General features: G+C 37.8%; 1 protein-coding gene across 1 annotated transcript in view; it reads left to right on the plus strand.

Annotated features, from left to right (window-relative positions):
• LOC124171360 (proteasome assembly chaperone 2) overlaps positions 1 to 26,074 on the plus strand; it is a 49,568-nt gene that overhangs the window by 17,640 nt on the left and 5,854 nt on the right. The window contains exon 6 of the mRNA XM_046550524.1: positions 6,460 to 6,579. Within this exon, the coding sequence (XP_046406480.1) occupies positions 6,460 to 6,579 (120 nt within the window). The remainder of the gene's footprint in view (positions 1 to 6,459; positions 6,580 to 26,074) is intronic.

A 26,074-nucleotide genomic window follows, 5' to 3' on the forward strand; every position in this document is an offset into this window, starting at 1 on the left:
ATCTGTATATATACATTCATCTATTTTGCTCATGTGCGTTTGGATATCGATTTAGATATTTTTATTCATGATTATCATTCTTTCAAATCTATTTGCTACTTTTATAAATGGGAACAGAAATTAATAACATCCCGAAATGGACGTTGATACATGCAATCCGCGCCATAATATCTTTTCGTGTATATATTGGCCTTTGTGAATGAACAACTTAAATATCTTAAGTACTGGGCTCTATTTACCGCCAATTTATATTTCAGGCTTCTCGTAATGAAGACGCACTTCCAAGTCTAACCATGAACTTTCTTCTCACGCGCTTCCCCGTTCTCCCATGCTGGGGTTCTGTCTTTCCAAAGCCGTCCCTTCCCTCCTGCCGCCTTTGGCTGATCTTGCTGACACCCACCTTAAGCATCCCAAACCCCTCCTTCCCCAGCATTTCCCATTCACTCCCTCCCTAAGGAGACTGAGCTTGTGTGCGTCGCAAAAAAATACGGCCCCCAAAAGTAGACTGAGGCAGAGCTGAAGGCCATTTCCCCACCCTTCTTTGTCCTGCCCCCTTCACAAGTCCTTGTGCTGACCACACTTCTTCCCTCAGGCAATCCCCATCCCACTCTTATTCACCCCACTCACTGGGAACGTTCCCCGATTGTGGAGAAGGGCATGGTTCATCTTTACTCGCAACGGGGGGAAGTTATTAACCGGAAAGAGGCGGAAGAAGTATCTTCCACTATCGGGAAAATGGTGCCGCGCTTATAATTGTCTCTCTTCTTCTCAGCTGACTTTTCAATTGAAATTAATTTCTTTGCTCTTTCCACACTATATTTATATACGATTATGGCGCGACTATTTTTTAGTGCTAAAACTAAGAAAATCTTTTCTCTATGTCAATGATCCTTTGCCTAACTTTCAATACGGCGGAGAAAGGAACACGAAAACTAAATGAGGTGACGGTACAGGTTTTTGCGTGTTATTTTTTGGGAATTCACGCTAGCGAACCAATACTTAACCACGTTGAGAAATGATAAAACGTCTCTTGTAGGAAAACAATCAATGTGGATAATAACGTTTCTATCTGTATTTCTCCGATACTGTAAGATGTTTCTCCTGTCGTTTTCCGGTTGGAACCTTGTTCCTGTCGGCATAAAAGGAGAGAAACATACTATATGAACAGGTCACCTCAAACCCGGTAAGAAGAATACAGTCCTGATGAAGAATTAAGTCTTTTATGGCAACGTCTGCGAAGATGATGGAACACAGTAGTCGGACGGAGACCTCAAACAGAACTTACTTCAAATATTCGCCAGGAGATAATCACATCCTACGTTATTTATGATCGTAATTGAATCTCAGTGAAAATAGAGCACATTCTGCTGAAAATACGAAGTAACTCGAAATATTAACTTATGAAGGTTATTTTGGAAACGGGCTAAGACCCTTGTTTTTCTTTTTTTCTCGTCACTGAGCGATAGAGGGCGACATAAATGGCGGTTAGGCCGGCTGCCGCTAAAATTCCGTGGGTGTCAGAAACAAATATCTATCTTTTGCATACTTAATAGTAGCTATTGGCTCCTAACCACAAATTTATTACTGTTAATTCTTATAATAAACATTGCAATTCATTATTTGATTACGTTTTCTAAACTGGTCGGGAATTTCTTTAGCGATCGTTGATGTTGAAGTATGAACAAGAAATGGGAATTTTATGGTGGTATAATTATTTAACGATTTTTCACATCATAAATCGATAGCAAAAAGCCTTTTCTATGAATTATACCGAGAATAACCACCGAAAACATTTAAATAAGACCACTAAAGACAAAAAACGGCGGAAGAAACAAAAGCGAACATTTTTTTCGTGACTTATGAAAAAGGTTTGAATTTACGAAACTCGATTTTACGAAGTGCCAATTTTCCGGTCCCACTGACTTCGTAAAATCAAGAGTTTACTGTATATTGGCTATTATTTGCTCCACCTCCGGTAAAGCGACAATTCGCTATAGCGAGTGTTTATTGGTGCACCGTGGGGTGTCGTTATATCGAGGTTGCACTGTAGTTATTTTTTTGTGAAGTTCTTTTAAAGTATGAATTGAGTTCCACATGCATGGGATTAAAACTATGGCAACATCAACAACTTTTTGAAACCAGTCACAATAGCACACAAACTGATTAGCATTTAGCCATAGATGCGCTGGAGATGATCCATGGTTTTTTTGAGTTTTCAGGTACTGATGAATGTATTTTTGATAAGATTCATGAGATCAAAAAACATTAATAATACCACAAGAGAATCTCTAAGATATTAGCAGATTTATTTAAAGAAATATTGTAAATAATTCAAATTTTGTTGATGATTACTTACAGAATAAGGTGATGATTGTGGGTTTCATGCACTCTTCCCCCCTGCTACTTCCTTATTTGTACCTCTATTAGTGTGAGAGGCCTTGAGGCCAGAACCTTTGTAAGTGAGAAACCTCTATAAGCAGGAAAAAAATGCCGGTCCTTTAAACTCTCACCTATCAAGGTTTAACTGTAGTTAATATTGATAGCTATCCACGTTTTTGGGTTTTTGACGGTGTGGGTCAACTTAAAACTGACAAGTTGGGCCAACTTTCTTACTCAGTTTGAAGGTGTTGAGTTGAATTTTAGGCCACATTGATGTAGTGCATCTGTGGTGACCTTTTGAAACTGGTCACATGACTTCTCCATCATCTCGCATCATATCCTGGCTCTCCTCCACTCATCTTCCCTCCGCTGGGGCTTGTGGCATGACAATTTCTAGAAGCTGCGATGCATTTAAATGCCATTACAGCTCCACCCCTTAGGGATTTCTGCTCTTTGTGCAGCCTATATCTACCCCTGTCACAAATCCTCTCTCCTTTACTTTGAAAAAAGTATTTTCTTTCCTGGCACTGCATGAAACAAGTGAATAGGGTGGTTTCCTATTATTTTTTTATTGCCTAAATTGAAAGATTATTACTCCTGGAGTACGTATTTCATGCTTGTAGATTTTTAAATGGCAATATCTATTTTTTGCGATTAGGTAAATGTAAAGTGAAAATTATCAAGTGTGAAAAGGCTACGGCTAAGTATGAATGCTGGGAAAACCCCGTGTGATGTCTTTCTGGCTCCCGCTGTCGCCGTTTGAGGTGACCTTTGGGCAAGTCTTTGAGCGCTGATATGATGCTGGCTGCTAGCAGGTAGCGCTTGGCTTAAATAGGGATTAGTAATACGCTATCAAACGAAGGAAACTTTCTGACCTTAGGCAATTTTAATAGGTGATTATTAAGAGATGTTTCCCTGGAATCTGTGCCTCATGCATGCATTGGTAATCTCGGATGATGTAAAACTCCTATCTACTCATATAGAAACTAGGTCCCTGTGACGTCACGTGGAGTGGCATCGCATGGGCACCAATCTGGCCTTTTTCAAATGTGGTTAAAATTGGCCATTGCCATTCCTCTGAACTGGGATTTCTAAAACCAAATTATTTTTATGTTATGAATACACTAATGGTGGGTAACGAATCGCAATCAATGCCTTTTGTTTTCTTTGATGAAGGAAACTACCCTATTGTATGTAGTCATGTACAGTGGTTTCCAAAAGTTTCTTCACGAATTGAGCAGCGCCACTTTCGCCGCAGTTTAGAAATTGAGTTTCGGTATTTTCTATGGTATGAGTAGGATGGAAATTTGAACAACATTCCCATCTCCTGCAATATTGTTATTACTACATTATCAAAGGGCAATGTATGCAGTATATGTGCAATTTTTAATGCCACATGAGTTGTGCAGCTCATGCTTGAAAATAAATACGCCTCGAAAACTTCAATTCATTTTCTCTTGTAAATTGATCGATATAAGGAAGTATATTTTCATGCAATTAGCGCAGTAGCATTATGATGATAGTTAATGAACATTAAATATATGAAAGATCTGCCGCTATGCCACTGCAAATAATGCACACAAATCTAGTGTCACTAAATCAAAATTCAGTTTGATTTGGTGACACTAGAAGACTGGTTTGTTCCCATGCATGACTTAGGAAAACACATAAAATTACACTGTAAAAATCAATGAGCGAGTTGGCATAGCAGGAAAGCAGTGGATTTTCACTGTGAGTGAAAAAAGGGAGAATGAATGAATGTGGAGGTTCGAACCTGTTCAAGGGAATATTAAAAAAAAAACTCCACTGCTGTCATTATAAAATTTTTATAGCAAAAATTCATTTTGTTATCCTCAGAATTTGTTAATTATTTGTCTCGAAATCTCATTTCACAAAGAAAAGGGATAACATTTCGGGCAGGATATATTTTGTTTCAAGTCCTCTTTCATATTACCCAAGGCCTTTACAGCGATTGTTACTTTGCTTGTAAATCGACTTTTTTTTCTATTATCTGAATTGCAGAAAGTGTGCCAAAACCATCTAACCTGAGTTTGCAGTGCATTGAATCAAAACTGTCCTTATAGACACCCAAAGTCTATAAATATTGAGGTTCGTCATGATATGGTATGATATTTGGAGTAGGTCATTTTATCTACCAACCTTCCAAGTTTTCAAATACTACTGAAAACGATAGTACAGACAACTGCAGCAAAGGAGGATTTAGGGAAGAGGTTTCGGGTAATACAAAGGAGGACTTGATGCAGAAGAATACCTGCCTGAAATGTTTTCCCTTTTCTTCGTGAAATGAGATTTCGAGACAAATAATTAACAATTTCCGTGGATACCAAATTGAATTTTTGCTATAAAAATTTTATAGCGACAGCAGTGAAGCTTACACATTAAAGTGAATAAGGGAAATATCTTACTGCCGTTTTGTGTCATTAAAAAATATTCCCTCGGACAGGTTTGAATCTCCACATTCATTCATTCTCTGCAGTGAAAATCCACTGCTTTACTGTTATGCCAACTCACTCATTGATTTTTACAGTGTAACGTTATGTGTTTTCTTAAGCCACGCATGGGAACAAACCAGTCTTCTAGTATCACCAAATCGAACTGAATTTTGATTTAGTGACGCTAGATTTGTGTGCATTATTTGCAGTGGCATAGTGGCAGATCTTTTATATATTTAATGTTCATTAACTATCATCATAATGCTAATGTATTATTTGTATGATAGTATACTTCGATGAATCGGTCAATTTACGAGAGAGTTTTAAGTTTTGGAGGTGTATTTATTTTCAAGAATGAGCTGCGCAACTCGTGTGGCATTAAAAATTGCACATATACCGCATAAATTACCCTTTGATTATGTAGTAATAACAATTGCAGGAGATGGGAATGTCCTTCAAATTTCCCTCCTACTCGTACCATAGAAAATACAGACACTCAATTTCCAAACTGCTGTGAAAGTGGCGCTGCTCAATTTGTGAAGAAACTTTTGTTAACCACTGTACATTGGTGCAATTTGTATGCACTAAAGAAGTTCGCCATGAAAAAATATTTGGCTCAGCCAGTATTCAAACCCAAATCTCTCAGTTGCTGGTTAGGGGTGCTAGCCAATCACACCAGAAAGCCATCCTGAAGTTCGCTGTGAGAAAAGGGGGCTTGGTGTTGTAATTGACTATCATGCCTGACTGACAATTAGGAGATCCACGTTCAAATCCTGGCTAAGCCAAATATTTTTTCACGGCGAACTTCATCCTTGGTGCACATAAATTTCCTTCCCCAGTCAGTCATTCAGTGAAATTGAATTATTTTAATATTATTTTTTTATCTATTAGTGATTGGGGGTTATAAACACAATGCAGAAATACAACCTCTTTTTATCCACCTCATGAGCAGGTTCTTGGATATTGGCTGCCTCTCCTTCATGCCACTAGCTCAAATCGCAGACCATAAGGTTTGTTTAGATATGAGGTTTGTTTTAGAAGTGGGGGTAGAGCCCTTGCTTATCATAACAAAACTACTTCACCCCATACTAAGTGGGGCATGGCAAATTTGTGACTCGCACACATTCAGAATGAGGGTCTAGTTCCATTCCTTGAGCCATGTTTCACTTTGAGGATTTTTATTGAGGATTTCCATAGCCTTCACCTAGGTTTTGAACCTAAAACCCATCAATATTATTTATTTTTATTTTTATTATTCTTATATTAATTTATTTTAATTGTGGTTGTATTGAGAGTATATTTACATGCAATTGTATTTTGAAGTGTTGTTTGTATTTCGTCTGTGGAAATTTCTGTTGTTTTTGACTTTTTTTTGGATTTTCACCCTTTAATTCAAAGATTAACATTTATAAGCTTAAAGCTCTACCTGCTAGCCAACTCTACTTTCTCATGCATATGAATAATTGTATTTACATTTTCTTCAGGGTGATACTAATGTATTTATGGTATTCTCATCACATATATGTATACATACTGACATTTTGGACTTTTGTGATTGCCTTGTTTGAATGGTCTTTGTGTAAAACTTCTATATCCTAAGTAATTCCTTCATTTTATTCTTTTTCAGAGGCCATGGATTGTCAGAATATGATGGGCCTGGGAAAAATGAGTCACCAAGTTCCAGGGATGTAGATAAGCGGATGTATGTTCCAAGTGGAGGCTTTGGCCAACACTTATATGACATTGGGTAAGGAGTAATAAGCAGTTATTTTGAATACTGCTTTGGTTATGATTTTGATGTGGTAATGGAGTGGAACTTCAATTATCTGTCAAAATGGGGGGGGGGGGGGGAAAGCCCAAACAGATAATAAAAAAGACTTAAACAGAGTCTATTCATGATAAATCTTTTTATAAAGTTTAACTTTGGGTTCTGTGGTATGCTTTTGCAGCATACGTTTTGATCATTTTATTGAAATATCATGTGTTTTTTGTTTGGGTAGGTTAGGAAAGGCACAGGAAGAGTGCTTTCCCAGTCAACATAGAAAATAACCATGATTTGACTGAACTCTGGTTCACGTGTAAAGTTATGACTATGGATTAAAATGTAAAGACCTTATAATGGCCTCGTTATGGTTAAACACATCTCAACCTAGGCCAGCCTAACTACTGCTGAACTGGGGTGACACTAGTGTATTATAAAGATGGCCATAATGAACATGTGCATAATGAGCACATGTGTTATGACCACAGATTAGGGATGGTTGGATTGGATATTGTATGGGGTTATGCAACAGAATTTCTGCCGTGGAAAATTCTAAGGCAAAATACCACAGGCACTTGGTGTGACTCTTCCCAAGAGATTGAACAACCATCGCACAGTGGGTGGAAGTCAGAAAAAAATGAGAAAAATTATATCTCCGTTATTATTTAATGTAGATCCACGATTTAATCCATTTTTAATGATTATTATCTCCTAAATCCAAATCTAATGTTATTTTTGCTGTAGGCCAATCAGGGGCTCTCTAAAACAAAATGGCGGAAACTGTAAAATACCCTTCTTTAATCGTTAAAAGTGCTGAATGTAAGACAGCTATAATTAAGTATTACAGTGGAACCTCGTTAAAGCCAGTACGGGCTATAGCGACACCCCCGCTATAACGAGAGATAGCCGATGCACCGTCAATTGACCCTATAATAAGCGTGTTAAAAAATTCGTTTTTACGAGACCCTTTCGGCGTTGGCTCTTGCCATAGCGAGGGTTTCACCGCCGGAAGACTTTCATCAAGACTCCTTAACCTCTGTAACTGCTAGCGATCTGTTAGAAATGAAGTTAATGGAGTGCTCAGTCTCAAATTTATGTGGTAAACTGTCGTTCGATAAATATAATGATGACGAAACAATGCTTTGCATGATTTTTATTCAGTGCGGCGCTTATTAATTGTTTGAATAGTTAGTCGTTATTTGAGTAAGGAAATTTAGTGATGCAAATAAACATCGCCTTTCGTCTGGATTTATGCTTACGTTTATCGGATAGATGTTTATCTGTTGCCACACGACTCCTGATCCTGTATATCTGTTCGCAACAGGTATATTGGCTATTATTTGCTCCACCTCCGGTAAAGCGAAAATTCGCTATAGCGAGTGTTTATTAGTGCACCGTTGGGTGTCGTTTTATCGAGGTTTTACTGTATATTCCTACAAGTAATATCAGAGAGTTAAAAACTTGGACACAACCTTGAAAAACTTTTCCGAGATATATCGATATGCGGTATCGATGAAATATCCCATGTAGTAAGGTTAGCAATTTTATCAATGTATTTCACTGAAATGATATAAGTAGTTTATATTGTTTTCATTATTAATTAACCCTTTGCGGTCCAACGTCGAGACTGGCTCGTAGCTCTAGGCTTGTCATAGCATCAGGTCTAACTTGGAGTTGATGGCAAATCAAGTAATCTCTTGAAACATTGCCCTTGTATAAATCGCTTCGCCTTGATGTCGAGCTCAACTCGAAGTAAGACCTGATGCTATGACAAGCCTTGTGCTTACAGGCACTAAAGCAGGCACAACTATAGCACTAAAGTTGTCGAGCCAGCCTCGACGTTGGATCGCAAAGGGTTAAAACATATTTCTGTATCTGAAATGAATTACTAATTACATTTAAATAACATATATATGAATAAATAGAGGTCATCATCATCTGATTCAATATCAACGCTGCTTGTGTTCTCCTCAATCAGGAGGAGATTCCTGGCTTCTTTGGGTACTTTCACTTTTCCCTGGTTTGAATCTGTAGACTATGATATATCGGGCTCAAAGATAGAAAGTCTTCGAAAAATATCCTCGAATGACACCATTCTTGAATATTTTCTAGAATGTTACTTCGAAAACCTCTGAATATCCTTGTGTCTCAATTCAAGGACCTCCTCCGCCAATTGTCCAATACGTAGCATTGCTGCTTTTTCAATAGACATACCAAATATAAGAATCTTATGTACAGTTGGGACATAAAATACCATGAATAGTACTCTACATGAAGGACAGCAGTGAAAGTGAAGAAAAATCATACATCAATCGGAAGGCCACTAGATAAGGCTTTCAAAATGGTCGAAAACCTCTCGATAAGCTCCTCATTAATACCTGCATAGAAGAATATGACGACCAGGTGTTATTTCTATGTAACTTTTCTCTATGCACGCTGATTTTTATCAAAGATTATGAAATAAAAATTAATAAGTAATTGGATTTTTGCGAACCAGAAATTTCTGCTGACAGCTTTGGTTAAGAGAAGAAGAAATATTGCGCGGTATTTCTGTAATTTGTTGTTCCACTACCCGTTTACGGAACCACTACTAAAAGTCCCATTCAGTCTTGAAAGGCAATTGCAATTGTCTCTTCGTCCTTTCCACCTCATCTTTACTGCCATCAGCTTTCTTAGCATAAGCATGGAAAAGGAAATTGTCGTATGATAAAATGTTATTGATACTGTCTTTCTTGGTAGTCGATGTCGCATAATGGGATGCAATATAAATTGAAACAAACGTACACTCCATTCCACTTCTTGATGATTAGCTGGGAAGCAATTTGCATTAGACACTAAAAAAAACAAATGTAGCGGTGAAAAGGGGATGACCCGAAAGAATATTTTTTTGTTTATAAGCTTCTCACTCATCCACTCCAACTAGTTCATTTGTGGTATTTTAGGACCACAAACGTAACATTTCATGGAGCTTTGAGTCCGTTTGAGCATTGCATTCTGCATTTATTAAGCAGAAACATGAATAATCATTTATGTTCTAAACGAATGCCAAAAATGCCATGATATCACAAGAGGTGTAACTTCGTAAACAACTAGTAGTGGAAGCAAATTACGGCCCCAAGGGATAATTGTGGTCTATCGGTCGTGCACATTGACTGCGCTTCTTTGAATCTTTTCCCTCTCCTCAAGGTCGGAGGGATTTCTAGTTTGAAAGTAGCTTAATTACGCGAAATTTCCTGTATTCATGCGACAATAAGTATGAATAAGGTAACAAAACACTCTGCAGACATTTGGTAACACATCCTCATTGGGTTCATGGGTGACCTGCGGCGGCGGTGAATTTTCCTCTTTTAATGTGCTACAGGAGAGTGTGAAATCTCTTTTGGACAAAAAATTGCCTTTATTTTTAAATTTAGCATCTCTCCTAACAAATGGGGTAAAAAAATAATGGTAGAAACATTATTTGCTCTAAATTGGAGCAACAACCAAATCAGGAAATTCCGCGGCCGTGGCTACCTTGGCTTCTTATACATATCCCACCTTTAACCGAAAAGGAGCTAGTTGGAGCAAGATTTTTCTTTTGAAACATATTGTTAAGACTCAGGTCTTTCTTGCCATATATATTTTTTCATCAAATCTCGTCGCCCTCACAAAGATTTTTTCCACTTCATGTCAAAAATAGTTAAAAAAGAATGCACTTTTTGATGTTTAATTATGATATGAAAAATTGATAAAAATAAATAAAATGTTTGGTATAATTATTAGAAATGTCAACTCTGTTAGAAACTATGCTTTAAAATTTATGGAAAACAAGCTTAACGACTCATGAGTGAAAGTAAAAATTCAAATTTTTGCTAAAATTCCGGTTTGAAATCTTTTACTATTTTTTATCATTTTTAACGGCTTCTGATGACTTTATAAATAAACCAAATATTTAAATAGCTGCAGTTCCTTAATCCTCAGACATCATTCTATCAGACTACACCATTTTTGTTTTCCAAAAAAATAGTGATAATTTAGGGTTTTGTCAAGCTTTTTTCGATTTCCGCCCACTGTGCATCAAGATAACTCAGCGCCACAGGGTAATAACCTTGCCATAAGTAACTACATCGCAGATTTCACGAAACCAGCCTCAGCCCTCCATCAGCCTGTGCTGCTGATGTTTTTTTCCTTTCTGAGACCACACAGACCATAAATCATTAGCTTTGAAGGAATATATCAAGTCACTTGAGAGCAATGGAAACATGTTTCATCCTTACCTCATTTCATCAACTGACCTTTTTCATCTTACCTGCTTCGATTCTCCATTTCTGGAGTCCAAATGCTAGTTGAGTGACGTACTGGACCTCAAGATGTCTCAAGAGCTTTCGGCAATTGGATGACATGCACGAGATTCAAAAAAGAATGAGACCAAGCAGGACACATTTCTGACAGTATTTAGGTTTTTTTAAACTTTAATTATTTGATGCAAAGCTTTCTAGTTACTATGAGACTATACCAATGTTCATCATTGTCCAAACAGCACAATTGTCTTAGAAACACGCGTAGCATGAGCATCCTCAAATATGAAGAGACGGACTTCCACACAAACTGTGTGTATCACATAGCTCGTCTGGCGTTGATATGAAGGCAGCAACATCACAAAATAACAATATCGTCCTTGACTCCCTCGTTTGTAGCCTCGTTGCTTGAAAGATGGAGGGAGTGCCCTCCTTACGTTTCAGCTCTCCTTAATGCGCTTCTGCTGCCTACCCTTCCGCTCGCTGAGCGGTTATCTTGTTTTGTTCCCTCACCTCATTGCGCATGATGTCATTGTTCTTCTAAACATTGTCAATCGTGTTGCGGATTGTGCAGTTACTGATAGAAATGTCTTTCATTTTGTGGAAACAGTTTTATTTAGATAAGGAGAACTTAATATATTCCATATGTGGCATGAAACTATCACAAGGAAGTGCAAAATTCATCTCACCGCTACTGAAGCATATGCAAGTGAAACACCTGTCAGTATGCAATGAGAAAGTGACAAAGTTTGGGGAAACATGTGTGAAGAAAATTTTAATCCGGTTTATACTTTATCTGAAGATTGGAACCTATGTTCGTTTCCAAACGCAAGCATAAAAGTTTAGATCCTGTGCCTGTAAAGGTGTAAAGTGTTTTTTAAAAATAACTTGAAAGCATATAAAAATGATTTTTCATCAGTAAAAATATTAAAATATGTATGACAATCGAATTAGCATTCCTTTGATCATATGTACCCATAAGAAACTTGAATCATTACTTCATTTTATAGCAGGCAATTAAAAATGCATTTAAATCCAAAAATATCTGAAGACACCAGAAATCAAGTACAGTGAAACCTCGATTTAACATTCCCCCATTATACATTTTCCCTGATTTTGCACCGTTTTTATCAGTTCCCAAACAATACCGCCATTAAATAATGATACTCTATTTTACAATATCCTCAATTTTGCACTTTTTGTAAGTGGTCCATTCAAAAGTGTAAAAAAGAGGTTTCACTGTATATGATCCTGATCTGGATCTGAAAATATCCTGGATCCTTCCATCCGTAGCACTAATCATACTTGACCCTTTGGCACCGAATGCCAGCTTTAGCTGACGAGCAATTTCATGTGCAAAAGACTGAACGTGGATATGAAAGGGAAAAGAAAACTTCAATCTCACCTGGAGGGTTTTAAATGCTGATAAATACTGTTATAGCCGTAAACCCTTCCCTTATTATTGGAGATATTATTTTACTAGAAGTAAACACTGGGTCAACGTTTCGATAAATGTGTCCTTCCAACGTTTCGATAAGCCACTCGCCCATTGTCCTCAGGTATACAGGAATCCAAGCTATTCCTGAATTGGATTGGTTTCCTGATGATTCTTGAGTTCCTGAAGAATGGGCGAATTGCTTATCAAAATGTTGGAAGGAGACATGGAGGACTTGACCCAGTGCGAAACCCGAGAAATCTGTACCTCTATTGTTTGCTGGGAAAGAACCAAAAGTTATATCATATTATTTTACTAGTTTTGGAATGGCAATGGCCATGCTAAAAAGTTTTAAGCTTGGCCATGTTACCTATGCCAAAGTTTGGCTGAGGGGCCAAAATCATCTTGGCCACATTGCTCAGCCACAGCTTCGCTGCTGTATGGCCATATTTTCTGTGTTAACTATGGAAGGGAATGGATAAGGAAGTGTTACGCGGATCATCCAAAAAATAGTTTATCAGACGATGGATAATGAAGGCTCCAATATGGAAACAAGTCATTCATTTACATTAAAATGTCAGCATTAAAATTTTCATACCTCAAATTTTGCATGGAGGTAATAGTGGGATTATGTAGTATGATTTGTCAATTGGCAGTTAAGGTAGCTGCAATGACTTTTGTTCTTAGCAATTTCGTGGGGTTAATTTATGAAAAAATTGCTGTTTTATGTCATTAAACTCTGGATATGAGAATTATTACAGTAGAACTTGTTTAGTAGGAATGTTTTTGAAGGGACCAGAAAAAATGAACGTGCTAACCAGGGAAGTAAATAATAGAAATCGGGGTTATTGCAATCGGTGGAATAGTCATTGTAATTACAATTACTCTCCAAAGTTCTTGTGGGATTGCCTTCCCGAACTCTTTTCTCATTTAAAATCAAGGAAATTAGCACGAAACTGCCAAAAAAACTACCATGTCAATTAAAATCACAATATTTTCATAGATTGCCCTGAGGATATTACATAAAAACGTCGTAATTCTCCCATGATTTTATGTATATGTTTTAAGAGGACAAGTTAAGCTAAGTCATTTAATCTTTTTTCACAGATTACTCGTAGAAAATGATGATAACCCTGACCTATATCAATTGGTTGTTTTAAATCATCGTAAAAATTGGGCAACATTTCCTTTACCATATATCCCGCCAACAGCTGTACACATTCTTGGAATGAACCCATATCAATGTATATATCAATTGATATATCAATGTTAATATGATGATTAATAAGAAATTTAAAGATTATTATAAGCAGATTTTTATATTCTTTAGTTTAAATTCTCTTTAAACATCTGTGCAATGTTGCCTGCTTTCTATTTCTTGTACCAAGATCAAGTATTTTTGCGTTAAGTTTCGTGTGGAGATCCAAAGCATTGTCTGCTACCGCAACACTTATCAAGTAATGACGTGCGTACTCCTGGCATTGAGAAATGGATTTGGATGCATGATGCTCGTGGAAAGAGATGTGGGATGAATGTAAGAAGGTCAATGGCTGATAATCATAAAATAAATAATGAATTCGGAAGTTTACACACTCAGAATATACTGGGAAACGACTTGCGGGTTGCTTCATGGTAAATAATTGAGCATACTACCTAGGAAAGCACCACTATTTTAAGCGTACTTACCAAATAGTTTTACCTGTATTTTGCTCGGATGATTTTGGGACAGAGAAATCGCCGTATTAAGGAGGAAAACATGCTAAGGAGGAACATACTAACCAATTTCCACTGTAGTTTATAGTTGCAAAACTTTTGGTGTCATATGCTTTACCAGTATTTGACCATTTTTATGAGAAAAGTGCATGATTGAAACATCAATATTTTATGGATTTATAAAATTTAATGCCTGTTTATGAAATTTTCATGTTTTGTAATTCAGGGAATAATTTCAATGATATGGTCCTCCCTAAATGATTCAATGTATTTTTCATTAATCTTTGAAAGAGGATGGTGGGAATGTGTAATGAAAAGAATTTAGAGTCCTAAAAGAACATTTCCTCCCCAAATCCACAATTCATTTGGCAATAGTAAAATTTAATGCATTATGTCTCCAATTCATTCATCCAACCAATAATATTACATGCTGCTATTATTCAGTGGACTGGAGCACTGGTTATTCATTTTCTCTGATAAAAATTTTCCATGTATCTCATGGAATTCATGTGTCCACATACCTAATGGAATTGAATGCATAGTGTGCAATCAGTGAATTGTGCTGACCTTTTTGTATGCTGCTGATTAATGTGTTTAATTATTTTTAATTATTCGCTTTTAAAGTGATAAATTGTTAATACTTCACTGGAAATTATAAAAAAATTAGTTCAATGAATGGAAATTACTGTGGTATAGTGATGTGCCCTATACCAGAGTATATTAGAGTCAGTTTAATCCTTAATTATGCAATATTATTCCTGAGAATTACACAGTCCAGGGATATCAATGCAACGACTGGCACCTTAGGCATATTTGTCAGTGTCAGAACCTCTTCAAGTTGCAATGCATGATAAATTGGCCCTTTTCTCATACTTGGCGCTGTTATTACAGTCACATTAAATGTTATAATTTGGGCCCTAAAAGTTTACATGTGGGCATTTAGCATCGCAAGCAATGTAACTTGCCCTGTTTTACAGCATTGCCGTACATTGCTTTGAGGAATGGCAATGAAAATCTGTAATCAGCAAGTGACTCCCTATATAACTTTATTTTATACCTATTTACAAGAATCATAGTGGATTATTGGTTGCAAAAATATTTCATTGGTGCATAAATGTGATGTGTGCATGTTTTTCAAATATTTAGACACAGTAGAAGAGATGGTTTATTGGTCATGATATTTAGCTAGTAAATGGCCTCACCTTTTGAAATGATTAGTATTCAAATTTCAAAACTGTAAAGTTTTTGTGGAATGTGTCTGGTTCTTATAATTTTCCTGGTTTTCTGAAACCTCATCTTGATTGTTTTTGAATATGAATTTGAGTGTTCTGCCTGAGGAGATATTAATGAGCTGGTTGGTTTTAAAAAGTTGGACAAGCCGTGTTGACTTAGATCAGGGAAGTAAAACATAACGTGCTACCAGTTACATATGTCTTTCAAGATGATGTTGAGCTCCAATAATTGTATCTAGTATGATATTAGGTACGAAGTGGTTGAAGTTCTTAACCCTTTTAAGACGGCGGAGTTTTCGTCTGAGCATGACTGCTGTACTGAGCCCCAAAATACTCTTCTGTCTCGTGGTACGGAGCATTTTTGGAGGACATTTGTAAAGAAGGGTCTCGAGGATAATCACACGCTTTCAGCTCCAACCTTTTTCGACCCCTCCCAGCGAGGCTCTGCATTATCGCGTACTCCGAGGGTAGTTGTGCTCCCTCCTTTCCGGGTTTATGGCCATACCAGTGGTATTGGTTCGCGGTCAACTTATGGATTGCATATTTGTATTTGGCATATGGGTAATTGTTGCTTGCACGTAAACTGCAGACTTTGAATTGAATTCCTCATTTTTTTCTGAGGATTGTCAAATTTTAAACGAAGTTCTAAGGTCAATATTAACGCATTTAATGCAGCATCAATTTCCACGTTGATGTTTATACAGAACTTTAGATATAAGTTAATATTTATCATAAATAAATATTTTTCATAAATAATTTTATTAATTAATAATTAATTTTATTAATTAAATTATTTATCAATTAATAAAATTTATCGTAAATATTTTTGTTTTAAAATTGCAAACGTTGCTCAAAAGAAAAAGAATTCAATTTAGTTTATATTTCTTGAGAAAGAAGCATATATTTATTTCGCAAACTGACTGGATGAACAATTGTATGACCGCTGTCCCTTACCGCTAAGAGGGTTAATAAAATACGAGGGGTCAGGATACCTGCTCCCAAATTCCAAGGGTAAAACCTAAACTCGGCAGCATTGGGTCCCGAAACAAAGACGACGTAAACCTGCGACCGTCATAAAAGGGGGAGAGCTAGAAAACGTATATGTACGGCTTTTGTTCACTTGCGTAGGAAAATCTCAGGCGGAAATATATGGCTTTCGTCTCCCGGGTCAAGAAACGTCCGCACATATATTTATGTCTTTAGTAGGGAAAATGTTAATATTAGTAAAATTGGTCATTTCAATATAATGGAAATATTGAAATGTCCAATTTTACTTATAATCCAATAATTATGTTATTTTTATGGACTATAGAAATTTTGATCTGAGTAGGTTTGTTTCCATGCTAAATATTTTTTACCTTGCATTCAGAGTCCATCTAAATGGAAAAATGCTATTGAAAGAGATGCCTTAATAAAAATGCAAGCCCTTGGTATGCCTGGAAACTTTTAATAGTGTTTTAGTCTGGAAGATTTTTAGTTTTAGTGTAACCTCTCAATTAAACTAAGCAGGATAGTATGAAGTTTTGTTAATTCAAATTTTTATAATATGAAGCAAAATAAACCATCCAGATGAAAAAGCAATGTTAAATGCTTTATGAATTTGAAAATATGAAGATTCAAAAGTACGGATATTTTTGAAATTCTGAATTTTGACCTTGGTCCCCAGGGAGAACTAATATTTGTTTATATGAATGAGGGTGAAAAACTTGATCAGAGAACTAATTTTAACAACATACTTATGATGGGGGTTTGTTTTACTTGTGTATTTTAAAACTATATCTTGCAATGGATAGAAAGACTGGAAGATAGAACTTACATGGAGTGACGGGCAGAAACCTGAGGATAATCATGATGGGATGGGATCAAGGTAGCTCATAACATTAGCCTTTAGTTGCACCCTATGATGATGACTTTACATGGTTACTTGGCACATTTTATTAGTGTTCCTTTGTGTGATGTTATGAAGCACAGATTACCCAATTGGGGAATGGACACCTGATTATCTAAAGTGGTGAACAAGAGACAGAGGAACACTAAATGATGAACAGAAAAACAAGGGAATAGATTCCTCTTACATCTAAAGTGAGATATTTTCAGGTCATTCATGGCTAGAGAAAATTTGTGATCCTATGTTTCTTCCCAAGTCAAAAAAATGCTGTACCTTTCTGTTGAAAATAAGTCATTAGCGACAAAAACCTTGACAACTCTCCTGGTTCCTTTCTTGTGCTGGGTCTTAGTTAGGTGATGGTTGTGCAAGCATTTAAGGCCCCTTGGATGGGGAGCGGCTGTGTTGTCACCTTATTGTCAACTCTGGACTCGAAAAATTTTCATCTCCATCTTTTTTTTTAACTGAACCATTAAAGAGAACCTTTCTTGAACAGATATATTTTTTGCACTTGATCATAGGTTCTGAAGTTTCATTCATTATTTAAAATAGCTAGAGATGTGCGAATAGTATCCGCGAATACTCGAATACCTCAAATACTGGAAAGTATTCGATATTCGAGATCTCGAATAATAATGATAAAGGTACGACCTTGAATACTTTGAATTTCGTGCCATACACTGTTGCACGCACGTTGTTGGTAGTTGACTCAGAAAAATGTAGATAACAAGTCGTTTAGTGCATGCAGTGCCGTTTTAGGCAAGTTGACAAACTACATCAAATTCACGGATTAGAGCGGTGAAAAGAGTTCTACGAGGGGAACCGAAAATGATTGGGTGAAAAAATCCGAAAACCCCCACCAGGAGAACCTCAGTGTCGTGGGATAGTAACTAGTTATCACAATTCTCAAAATCCACTACCCCCTCCATCCATAGGCGGATCCAGGGGGGGGCACGGGGGCACGTGCCCCCCCCCAGACCCTTAAAAATATGCTAGATTTTTAATACGGTCCCATTATCATTTCGTTCGTTTTGTATGACGAAGTATCCTTGTGCCCCCCCCTGAACAAAATCCTGGATATGGCCTTGCTTGTGCCCCTCCCAGAAAGAAATCCTGGATCGGCCCCTGCCTCCATCCATCAGCCCTCGGCTCCTCCTCTGATGCTTTTCTCTTCTCCAAAATCAAACGAAAGGCCCCAGCTTGCGCAGGGTTCGTATTTGGAGGATCCTCTTTCTCCCCCACTGACCTTTTTCTGCCTACCTGCTTCGAAGTCCCCATTTCTGGAGGTCAACTGCTTCATGAGTCATCTATTAGCCCAAAAGATGTATAACAATAACTTTCGGCAATTGATATTACACCTGTATTGGATTGAAATATTAGTAATATGCGCGTAATTTAAAAAAGAATAAGACCAAACACGACGTATTTCTGACTTTGTTTAAGCATTTTATACAGGAATTTAAATGTCAAAATATGGACAGAGACTTAGAATTTTGGCAAAACTCGATATCTTCGCTGTTGAGCTTCTCGGAAGTTGATGCGGTATTTTTTTCCGAAAACATATATCAAGTTACTATTTATTAGTTATGCTATAAATCTCTATTGTCACAGTCACAGATGAAGGTATATTTTCTCAGGATATTTGGTTTCTCCCTGCTAGCAATTCGAATTCGTCTGCTTATCTCGTGAGAACTTCCAAAAGTGGATTGAAAATATTTGAAGAAGAAAATCTGATGGAGAAGTGGGTGTATTTTGCAAAACACCTCGGATTGTCTACTAGCACTTGACAGTAGGACTGGGGGTAAAGCGAGCTACCTGTTGAAAATAAGATGTTGGATGAAGCCGAGTATCAGATGGGCGTGCTGCTGAAATGGAGTTTGGTAGATAAGAATGTATACATCAAACAGAAATCCATTGTAGCAGTGTAAAAGCCGAGATGGCATGCAATCATTTTTTCGCGAGATAGTGTGTCCCCTTAGGATATTTGAAAGAGATGATAGTTGAATCAACTATATGCCCCAATTGTTACCATAAAATAAAATATTCTATTAATCAGCCAAATTCCTGTCAGAATCCTTTAACCCTTTCGAGACGGCGGAGTTTTCATCTTAGCATGACTGCTGTACTGAGCCCCAAGAGACTCTTCTTTCTCGTGGTACGGAGCATTTTTGGAGGGCATTCGTTAACACGTTGCGTACCGGGGTATTTAAATTCCTTTTAACCCTCTGTTCCGGCAGTTTTTTAAACATCACTCACTTAGCAAACCTTCCATTCGAAAAAATGCCATAACTTATTTAAAAATTAAAATTTTTTCATGCAATTTTGAATGAAATACTCACAAATAATTTCAGAATCTTTTTCTGGTGTGATACTCCATGAAACACTTTCCCTTGTGGAGTGGAATGCCGCAAGTTGAGCACACATACCTTGTCTCTTTTCTAATTTTTCTCGTAGCGCACATTTTGCATCTTCTTGTGTGATATTTTTTCGTCCCCTTCCCCACAATAGGAACGAGATGGTGTTTGCTAAGGTCTCTCGATAAGCGCTGTGGGTGATCTCTTGAAGGGGCCCGTCCTGTTGGCTTATCATCGCAGTCATCGTCCGAGAATGATTCACTCGACTCCTGCCTACTCGCTGCCCACTCTTTGGCGGTCTGGAGCAAAAAGCTTTTGAATCGAATGCCATTATTTTTGTTTAGAGTTTTATAAACTCAGAAAGCATTAAAAAGAGCGCAATTTATTAGCCAAAGCACGACTTTCTTCGACCATTTCATTGTTTTTCTCATGATGGAGTAATAGGATAAGTACATATCCGCCCTGTCAACACCTTTCATGCACTCATTGTATTTTAGAATACAAGTGGGTTTTCTGATTGCCTGTCCTGTAACCCAATCTTTTACCTTCGAGTTACCCATGCTGGCGTTATGAACAGTGCTAATCATTCTTACTTCCCTCTTGTCTTTCCAAACCACTAGTAACACCTCACCTTTACGAGAGAACGTGCTCTGTCCCTTTTTCAAAGTTTTTGCCTCGCTCTTCAACGTGGCAGGGAGTCCACGATTTGGTCTTATGGTTCCACACACTCTTACTTTGTTATCTAAGAGCAGTTCTGCAATTTTCACACTATTATAATAGTTGTCTTGATAGACATGATGCCAAAGATTGAGATGTGGCTTCAAAAGAGACAAGATGGTTTGTTCTAATTTTTTCCCCTCGGCTGAATAAATTTCTAAATTACTAATGTAGCCAGAATCACTTTCACAAACCATTCGAACTAGTAAACCATATTTTACAATTTTTGCAGGATTATAGGTCTTGATTTTCAATCTTCCTCTCCATGGAATCATGGCTTCATCAAGTGACAATTCCTGCTTTGGTTTATACACATTTTGAAATTTTTCAACTAAGTATTCCAGGGTGGGTCTTATTTTATATAGTCTATCCGAAGTATCTGAGAATGCTTCGTTATCACTAAAATGCCACACTTTCCATATCTGCTCAAATCTGTTTCTCGTCAGTAGCTCTCTAAATATTTTTGTTTCGATGAAAGGATCTGTACTCCAATACTCCTTTAGTGTATCTTTCCTCACTTGACCCATCAGAATCAAAATAGAAAAGAATTTTTTCATTTCAGCCATGGTTATGTTTGACCACTTCCCTGTTTTTGGCGATTCTTTGTATTTATGCTTATTTTGACAGTAATACAAATTGGATTGATGGCACATCATTTCAAAAAAATCATTACCAAGAAATAGTGAGACTACGTCAAGGATGTTATTGGAATTTTCTGGTAATCGCTTCACTCCAGGTTGGCCCAAAAATTGCTCTAAATGCCTCTCAAAATCTATTTTTTCCCATGAAGTAGAACTTCCTGCCAAAGTATTGTCTTCATTTTCACTCGCATCGGAGTCACTTTCACTGATAACTAGAGGAATACGTTTTCTAGTTTTCATATTCACCACAACATCAGAATCGCTTTCACTTTCGTCGTTATCTTCGTCATACCCTAATGGTACATCTGACAAATCATCAGCACACAAGTCTAACAAAATTTCTTCTTCATCCAAAGTGTTGTCCTTCCGATGTGATGCCATAATATGGAATATTCTTATGAGTGGTTTTTAGAGCACAAATGCGTGCAAACCTTCAAGCGAGAAAAACTTGACACCAAATGTTCTATTCACTTGGACTCAGGGAAACACCAACTGCTCTTGACACATTAGGAGAGGAAACTAACCCAGAGGAAGGAAACAAGTAAGAGAGCATCATCTCCCTCCATGGCATGGACGAAAAGAACTGGGGGCCTCATTGTGAGTCCCCCAGTTCCTTTTGTCGAGAATGTTTATGTTGACGGAGCAGAGCAGTCCACTTGCTGAGAGTGCATCTCGAAGAAGCGGCGATGAAGATAAGGGTCAAACTCGCTAGATAAAACAAGGCCATGTGGATAAACTCTTTGGAAATAATAAGCCAAGTGTGTGGGGTAACTCAAGGAATAAGATAAATAAGAAGCCAACGCTGGTAAGAAGAGGAACGCCGATTCTGGGTGGAGGTGTTGAGAATGGAAATATGTGCCTATTCGGGCGTAATGCCTTTGGTTTAAACATGGTTAAAAAGCTAATGTATAGAATATAACTTTACCCAATCAAACTTAATGATGTATCAATTCATTATTAATAACGAACAACAACTGAAAACGTTCTAACGAATACGGATTGCACGCTTTAAAATTGTTTTGGTTAACGCGCCTAAATGACGAGAATCTTCGTCATCCGTCCGGAACGTTCGGGAAAAAAATGACGAGAATTCTCGCCATCCGTACGCAATGTGTTAAGAAGGGTCTCACTGAACCTTTTTCGACCCCTCCACGCAGGGACTTTGCATTATCTCGGACTCCGAGAGTAGTTGTGCTCCCTCCTTTCCGGGTTTACGACCATACCTGCGGCATTGGTTCGCGGTCAACTTATGTATTGCTTATATGTATTTAGCAAATGGATAATTGTTGCTTGCACGTAAATTACAGACTTTGAATTGAATTCCTCATTTTTATCAGAGCATTGTAAAATTTTAAACTAAGTTCTATGGCCATTATTAACGCATTTAATGCAGCAACAATTTCCATGTTGATGTTTATACATAACTCGAGATATAAGTTAATATTTGTCGTAGAATTTCGTTTAAAAATTGTAAACGCTGCTCAAAAGACAAATAATTCAATTCTAAGTGTATATATCTTGAGAAATGAACAAATATTTATTTCGAAAATTGACTGTATAAACAATTGAATGACTGCTGTCCCGTACCGCTGAGAGGGGTTATAATAGACGAAGGGTCCGGGTACCTGCTCCCGGATTCCGAGGGTTAATCCTAAACCCCGAAGCGTTGGGTCCCGAGACAAAGACATCGTAAACCCACGACCGTCCTAAAAGGGAGGAGCTAGAAAACGTATATATATGGCTTTCGATCTCCTGGCTGGGAAAATCTCACACGAATATATACGCCCGTCGTCTCCCAGGTCAGGAAACGTCCACACATATATATACGTGTACAGTAGGGAAAAGGTTAAAGGAATTCACAATTACTCGCAAAAATCCTGGGTTTCCTGCTACATAGGCAGCTTAGTCAAACATTCCAGCATTCATTGTTTTTTTTCGTCCATCCCCTTGAAAAACGATAGGTTGAGGTTCCACTGTATACGTTTTTGTTTATACATTCATCAAGTGAAATAGAGGAAGAAACGTACGTTTATTATGCTTTGCACAATTCTAGTATTCACAATTCGAATATTCGAGCAATGATTTAATTAGGGATGAGTCGATTCCACTTTTTTTCGATTCCGATTCCAATTTCGATTCCTTCAAATCGATTCCCGATTCTCGATTCCGATTCCATCGATTCTTACTCCTTCTAACAGGTGGGATTTTGATTTATCTGTAGCATTGCTGTCATTAAAATTTAAGAATTGAATGGAATAAAATAACTAGGGATGGACGGATCCAGGATTTTTGGAGCCAGATCTTTCGAATCGTATATTTTCGAATCCAAATGCATTTTCAAATTCCTGCCATTAAACAAAGTCATTATTCAAGTTTATTGTGGGTACATACAATCAATGGAATGCTTTTTAGATTTTCATACACATTTTAATATTTTTATAAATTAAAAATTATTTTATGGGCTTTCAAGTTGTTTTTTAAAAACATCTTTACATACTCAGAGCCTAAACTGGGCTTGGGTTTGGAAATGAAAATAGGAAAAATCTTAGGATGAACCACATGCCCAGTGGCGTAGCGAGAGGACCCCCCAAAATATAAAAACACAATTATTTCCTTCATAAAAGGAAACAAAATATTTAAAAATCATGAATTTAGAAAAATGAAAAAAATGAATCTTTGAAAAATGAAGTTTTTTCTATTATGAAGGGCGTTAAAATTAGTTTGAAACCCTCTCTGTTGTACCCTGTTGTTTAAAAATTTTCCCCCCTGGTTTTGGACCCCCCCTTAACAAAATTCCTGGCTACCCCCCTGCTCGACTGAATTCAAATTTTCCTCACGAACGTGTCCCCCGAATTTTACTTTCTCATCGCATACGGACTTGTGTTTCATCCGAAAATGCTTCAGTACGGTGAGGTGGATTTAGCACATCCTCGCGATAATTTACGCCACAGTGCACACACACGGCATTCATTGGTTCTCCTTATCTCAATGGAAATGTTTATACACAATGAAAGACATTTTTATCGGTGTATCATTAAATTGAATTGCAACTGCGCAATTAGCAACACAATTAACAGTATTTAAAACGGCATTATCGTCACGTGCGACGAGGTGCTCAACCGCTCAGCATGAGGAAGGAGTGGGCAGCAGAAGCTCGTAAAGGAGAGGTGGAGGGGAAGGAGCAGTGGTGTAGCCAGGAATTTCAACGGGGGGGGATCCAAAACCAGGGGGGAAAATTTTTGAAAAAACCGGGCACTAAATAATGGGTTTTATACTAATTTTTACACTTTTTATAATCGAAAAACTTAATTTGTTAAAGAAAAATTTTGTAAATTCCTGATTTTTTAATATTTTGTTTTCTTTTGTGAAGGACAATAACTGTGTTTTTATATTTCGGGGGGGTGGGGTCCGGACCCTCCCCATGGCTACGCCACTGGGAAGGAGCGCGTAAAGGAGAGGTGGAGAGGAAGGAGCACGCTCCCTCCGTATTTCAAACAACAAGGCTACAAATGAGGGAGTCGGACGAAGAAGTCAGATCTTGCTTCAGTGACGTCGTTGCCTTCAAAGCGAAGCCGGGCGCGCTACGTGATATGTGTAGTTGGCGTTTCCAATCCGTCTCTAATTGTTTGAGGGGTTAATGCTGCGCTTGTTTCTTTGAAAATTATGCTGTTTGGACAATGTTGCATATCAGTAAAGTGTAATTGTAGAATTGTAGATAGAAAACTGAGTGGCAATCAATTAGTGCTGAAAAATAAACAGAAATATCGTCAGGAATGCGTCTCGTTTGGTCTAATTCTTTTTTAAATCTCGTGCATGTCATCTAATTGTCGAAGCTATCAAGATATCTTCGGGCCCAGAAAGTCACTCTCCTAGCATTTGTCGTCTAGAAACGGAGAATTGAAGCAGGTAGGCCAAAAAAGGTCAGTTGGTGAGACGAGTTAGGGATGAAACACGCTTCAGTTGTTTTCGTGTGATTTGATATTTTCCTTGGAAGACAATGATTTTTGGTCCGTGTGATTTCGGATACGAAAAAAACAACAGAGGCACGGGCTGATGGACGGCCGAGGGTGGTTTTCTGAAATCTGCAACGTAGTTACTTTTGACGTGGTTATTATCCTACGGCGCCGAGATTCCTCCGATGATTGTTCAATCTCTTGGGAAGAGTCACACTATGTGCCAGTCGTATTTTGCCTTTTTTATTTTCTGGCTGAAAATCCTGGCCATGGCTGAAATTCTACTCGCAACCTCTACAAGAGCTTTCAAACAAAACGGTTCATGAGTAGGACAAGAATCGCATGCGACGACGCATTCGAAGAGAATCGGAACTCTTTCCACCCTGATTGCCCGGGCGTTGCATTCACTGAAGCTATTATTTAAAATTTCGGATCCAGATCCGATGTCTTCCGCGACTTTGGATCCGATGTATCCGATGAAGAACAATATCCGCGGATATTTGGATCCGAGGTATCCGATACGACTATCCCTAAAAATAGCAATAGCCGCGGTGGCTACATTCTCGTTTGGCCGCGGTGGCTAAACAATAATCTAGCGTTCATTGTGTCCATACATACTAGAGCAGCATGGCGGGTGCGCGGTGGCGGCCGAACGCAACCTGTCGAGTCTCCCGGAGGCCGCGGCGGCTTATGCCAAGCAAGTATCAACTTCCTCAAGGGTTGCATTGATGAAACTGGGCTATACAAACGCGAATGTGTCTAATTTTTTTATTATTGACGCAGACGCGTGTTAGTCTAAAAAAGTTACATATAAAAAAAAACCGCTCTCAGCGCGTATTTATAAGAAACTTTTTTCACAGGAAAACTCGCTCTCTGCACGTTTTTATTATCATCAGACTTCAAATATCATTCGAAAATAAAAAAATATATTTCGATCTATTATATTTTAAAATTGGTGGTCCAGATGAATTCTCCGAATGTGATTCATAATCGCAATAATTTGATTTGCCGTGACCAGCGGTTAATAAAAGAACGGAAAACGCATGCATTGCTTCCCGATCCCGAGGTTTCCAATTTTTTTTCTCTGAGAGTTGCTCATGAACACGCGCCATTTCAGGGTTCGTCGGTTTGTCTCTCTTGCCGGCATTTTCATGTTTCCGAGGCCGCTTAGGTATGTTCGTCGCAGCACCCGCGTGCCGGGCGTATCCTCAGTGTGGGCAAGGCTGTCATCGCGGCCGCTTAGGTGTGTGGCAGCATTTATGCCCCAAACTTA

The sequence above is a fragment of the Ischnura elegans genome, chromosome X (genome assembly GCF_921293095.1).
Source record: "Ischnura elegans chromosome X, ioIscEleg1.1, whole genome shotgun sequence".
Taxonomy (NCBI): Eukaryota; Metazoa; Arthropoda; class Insecta; order Odonata; family Coenagrionidae; genus Ischnura; species Ischnura elegans.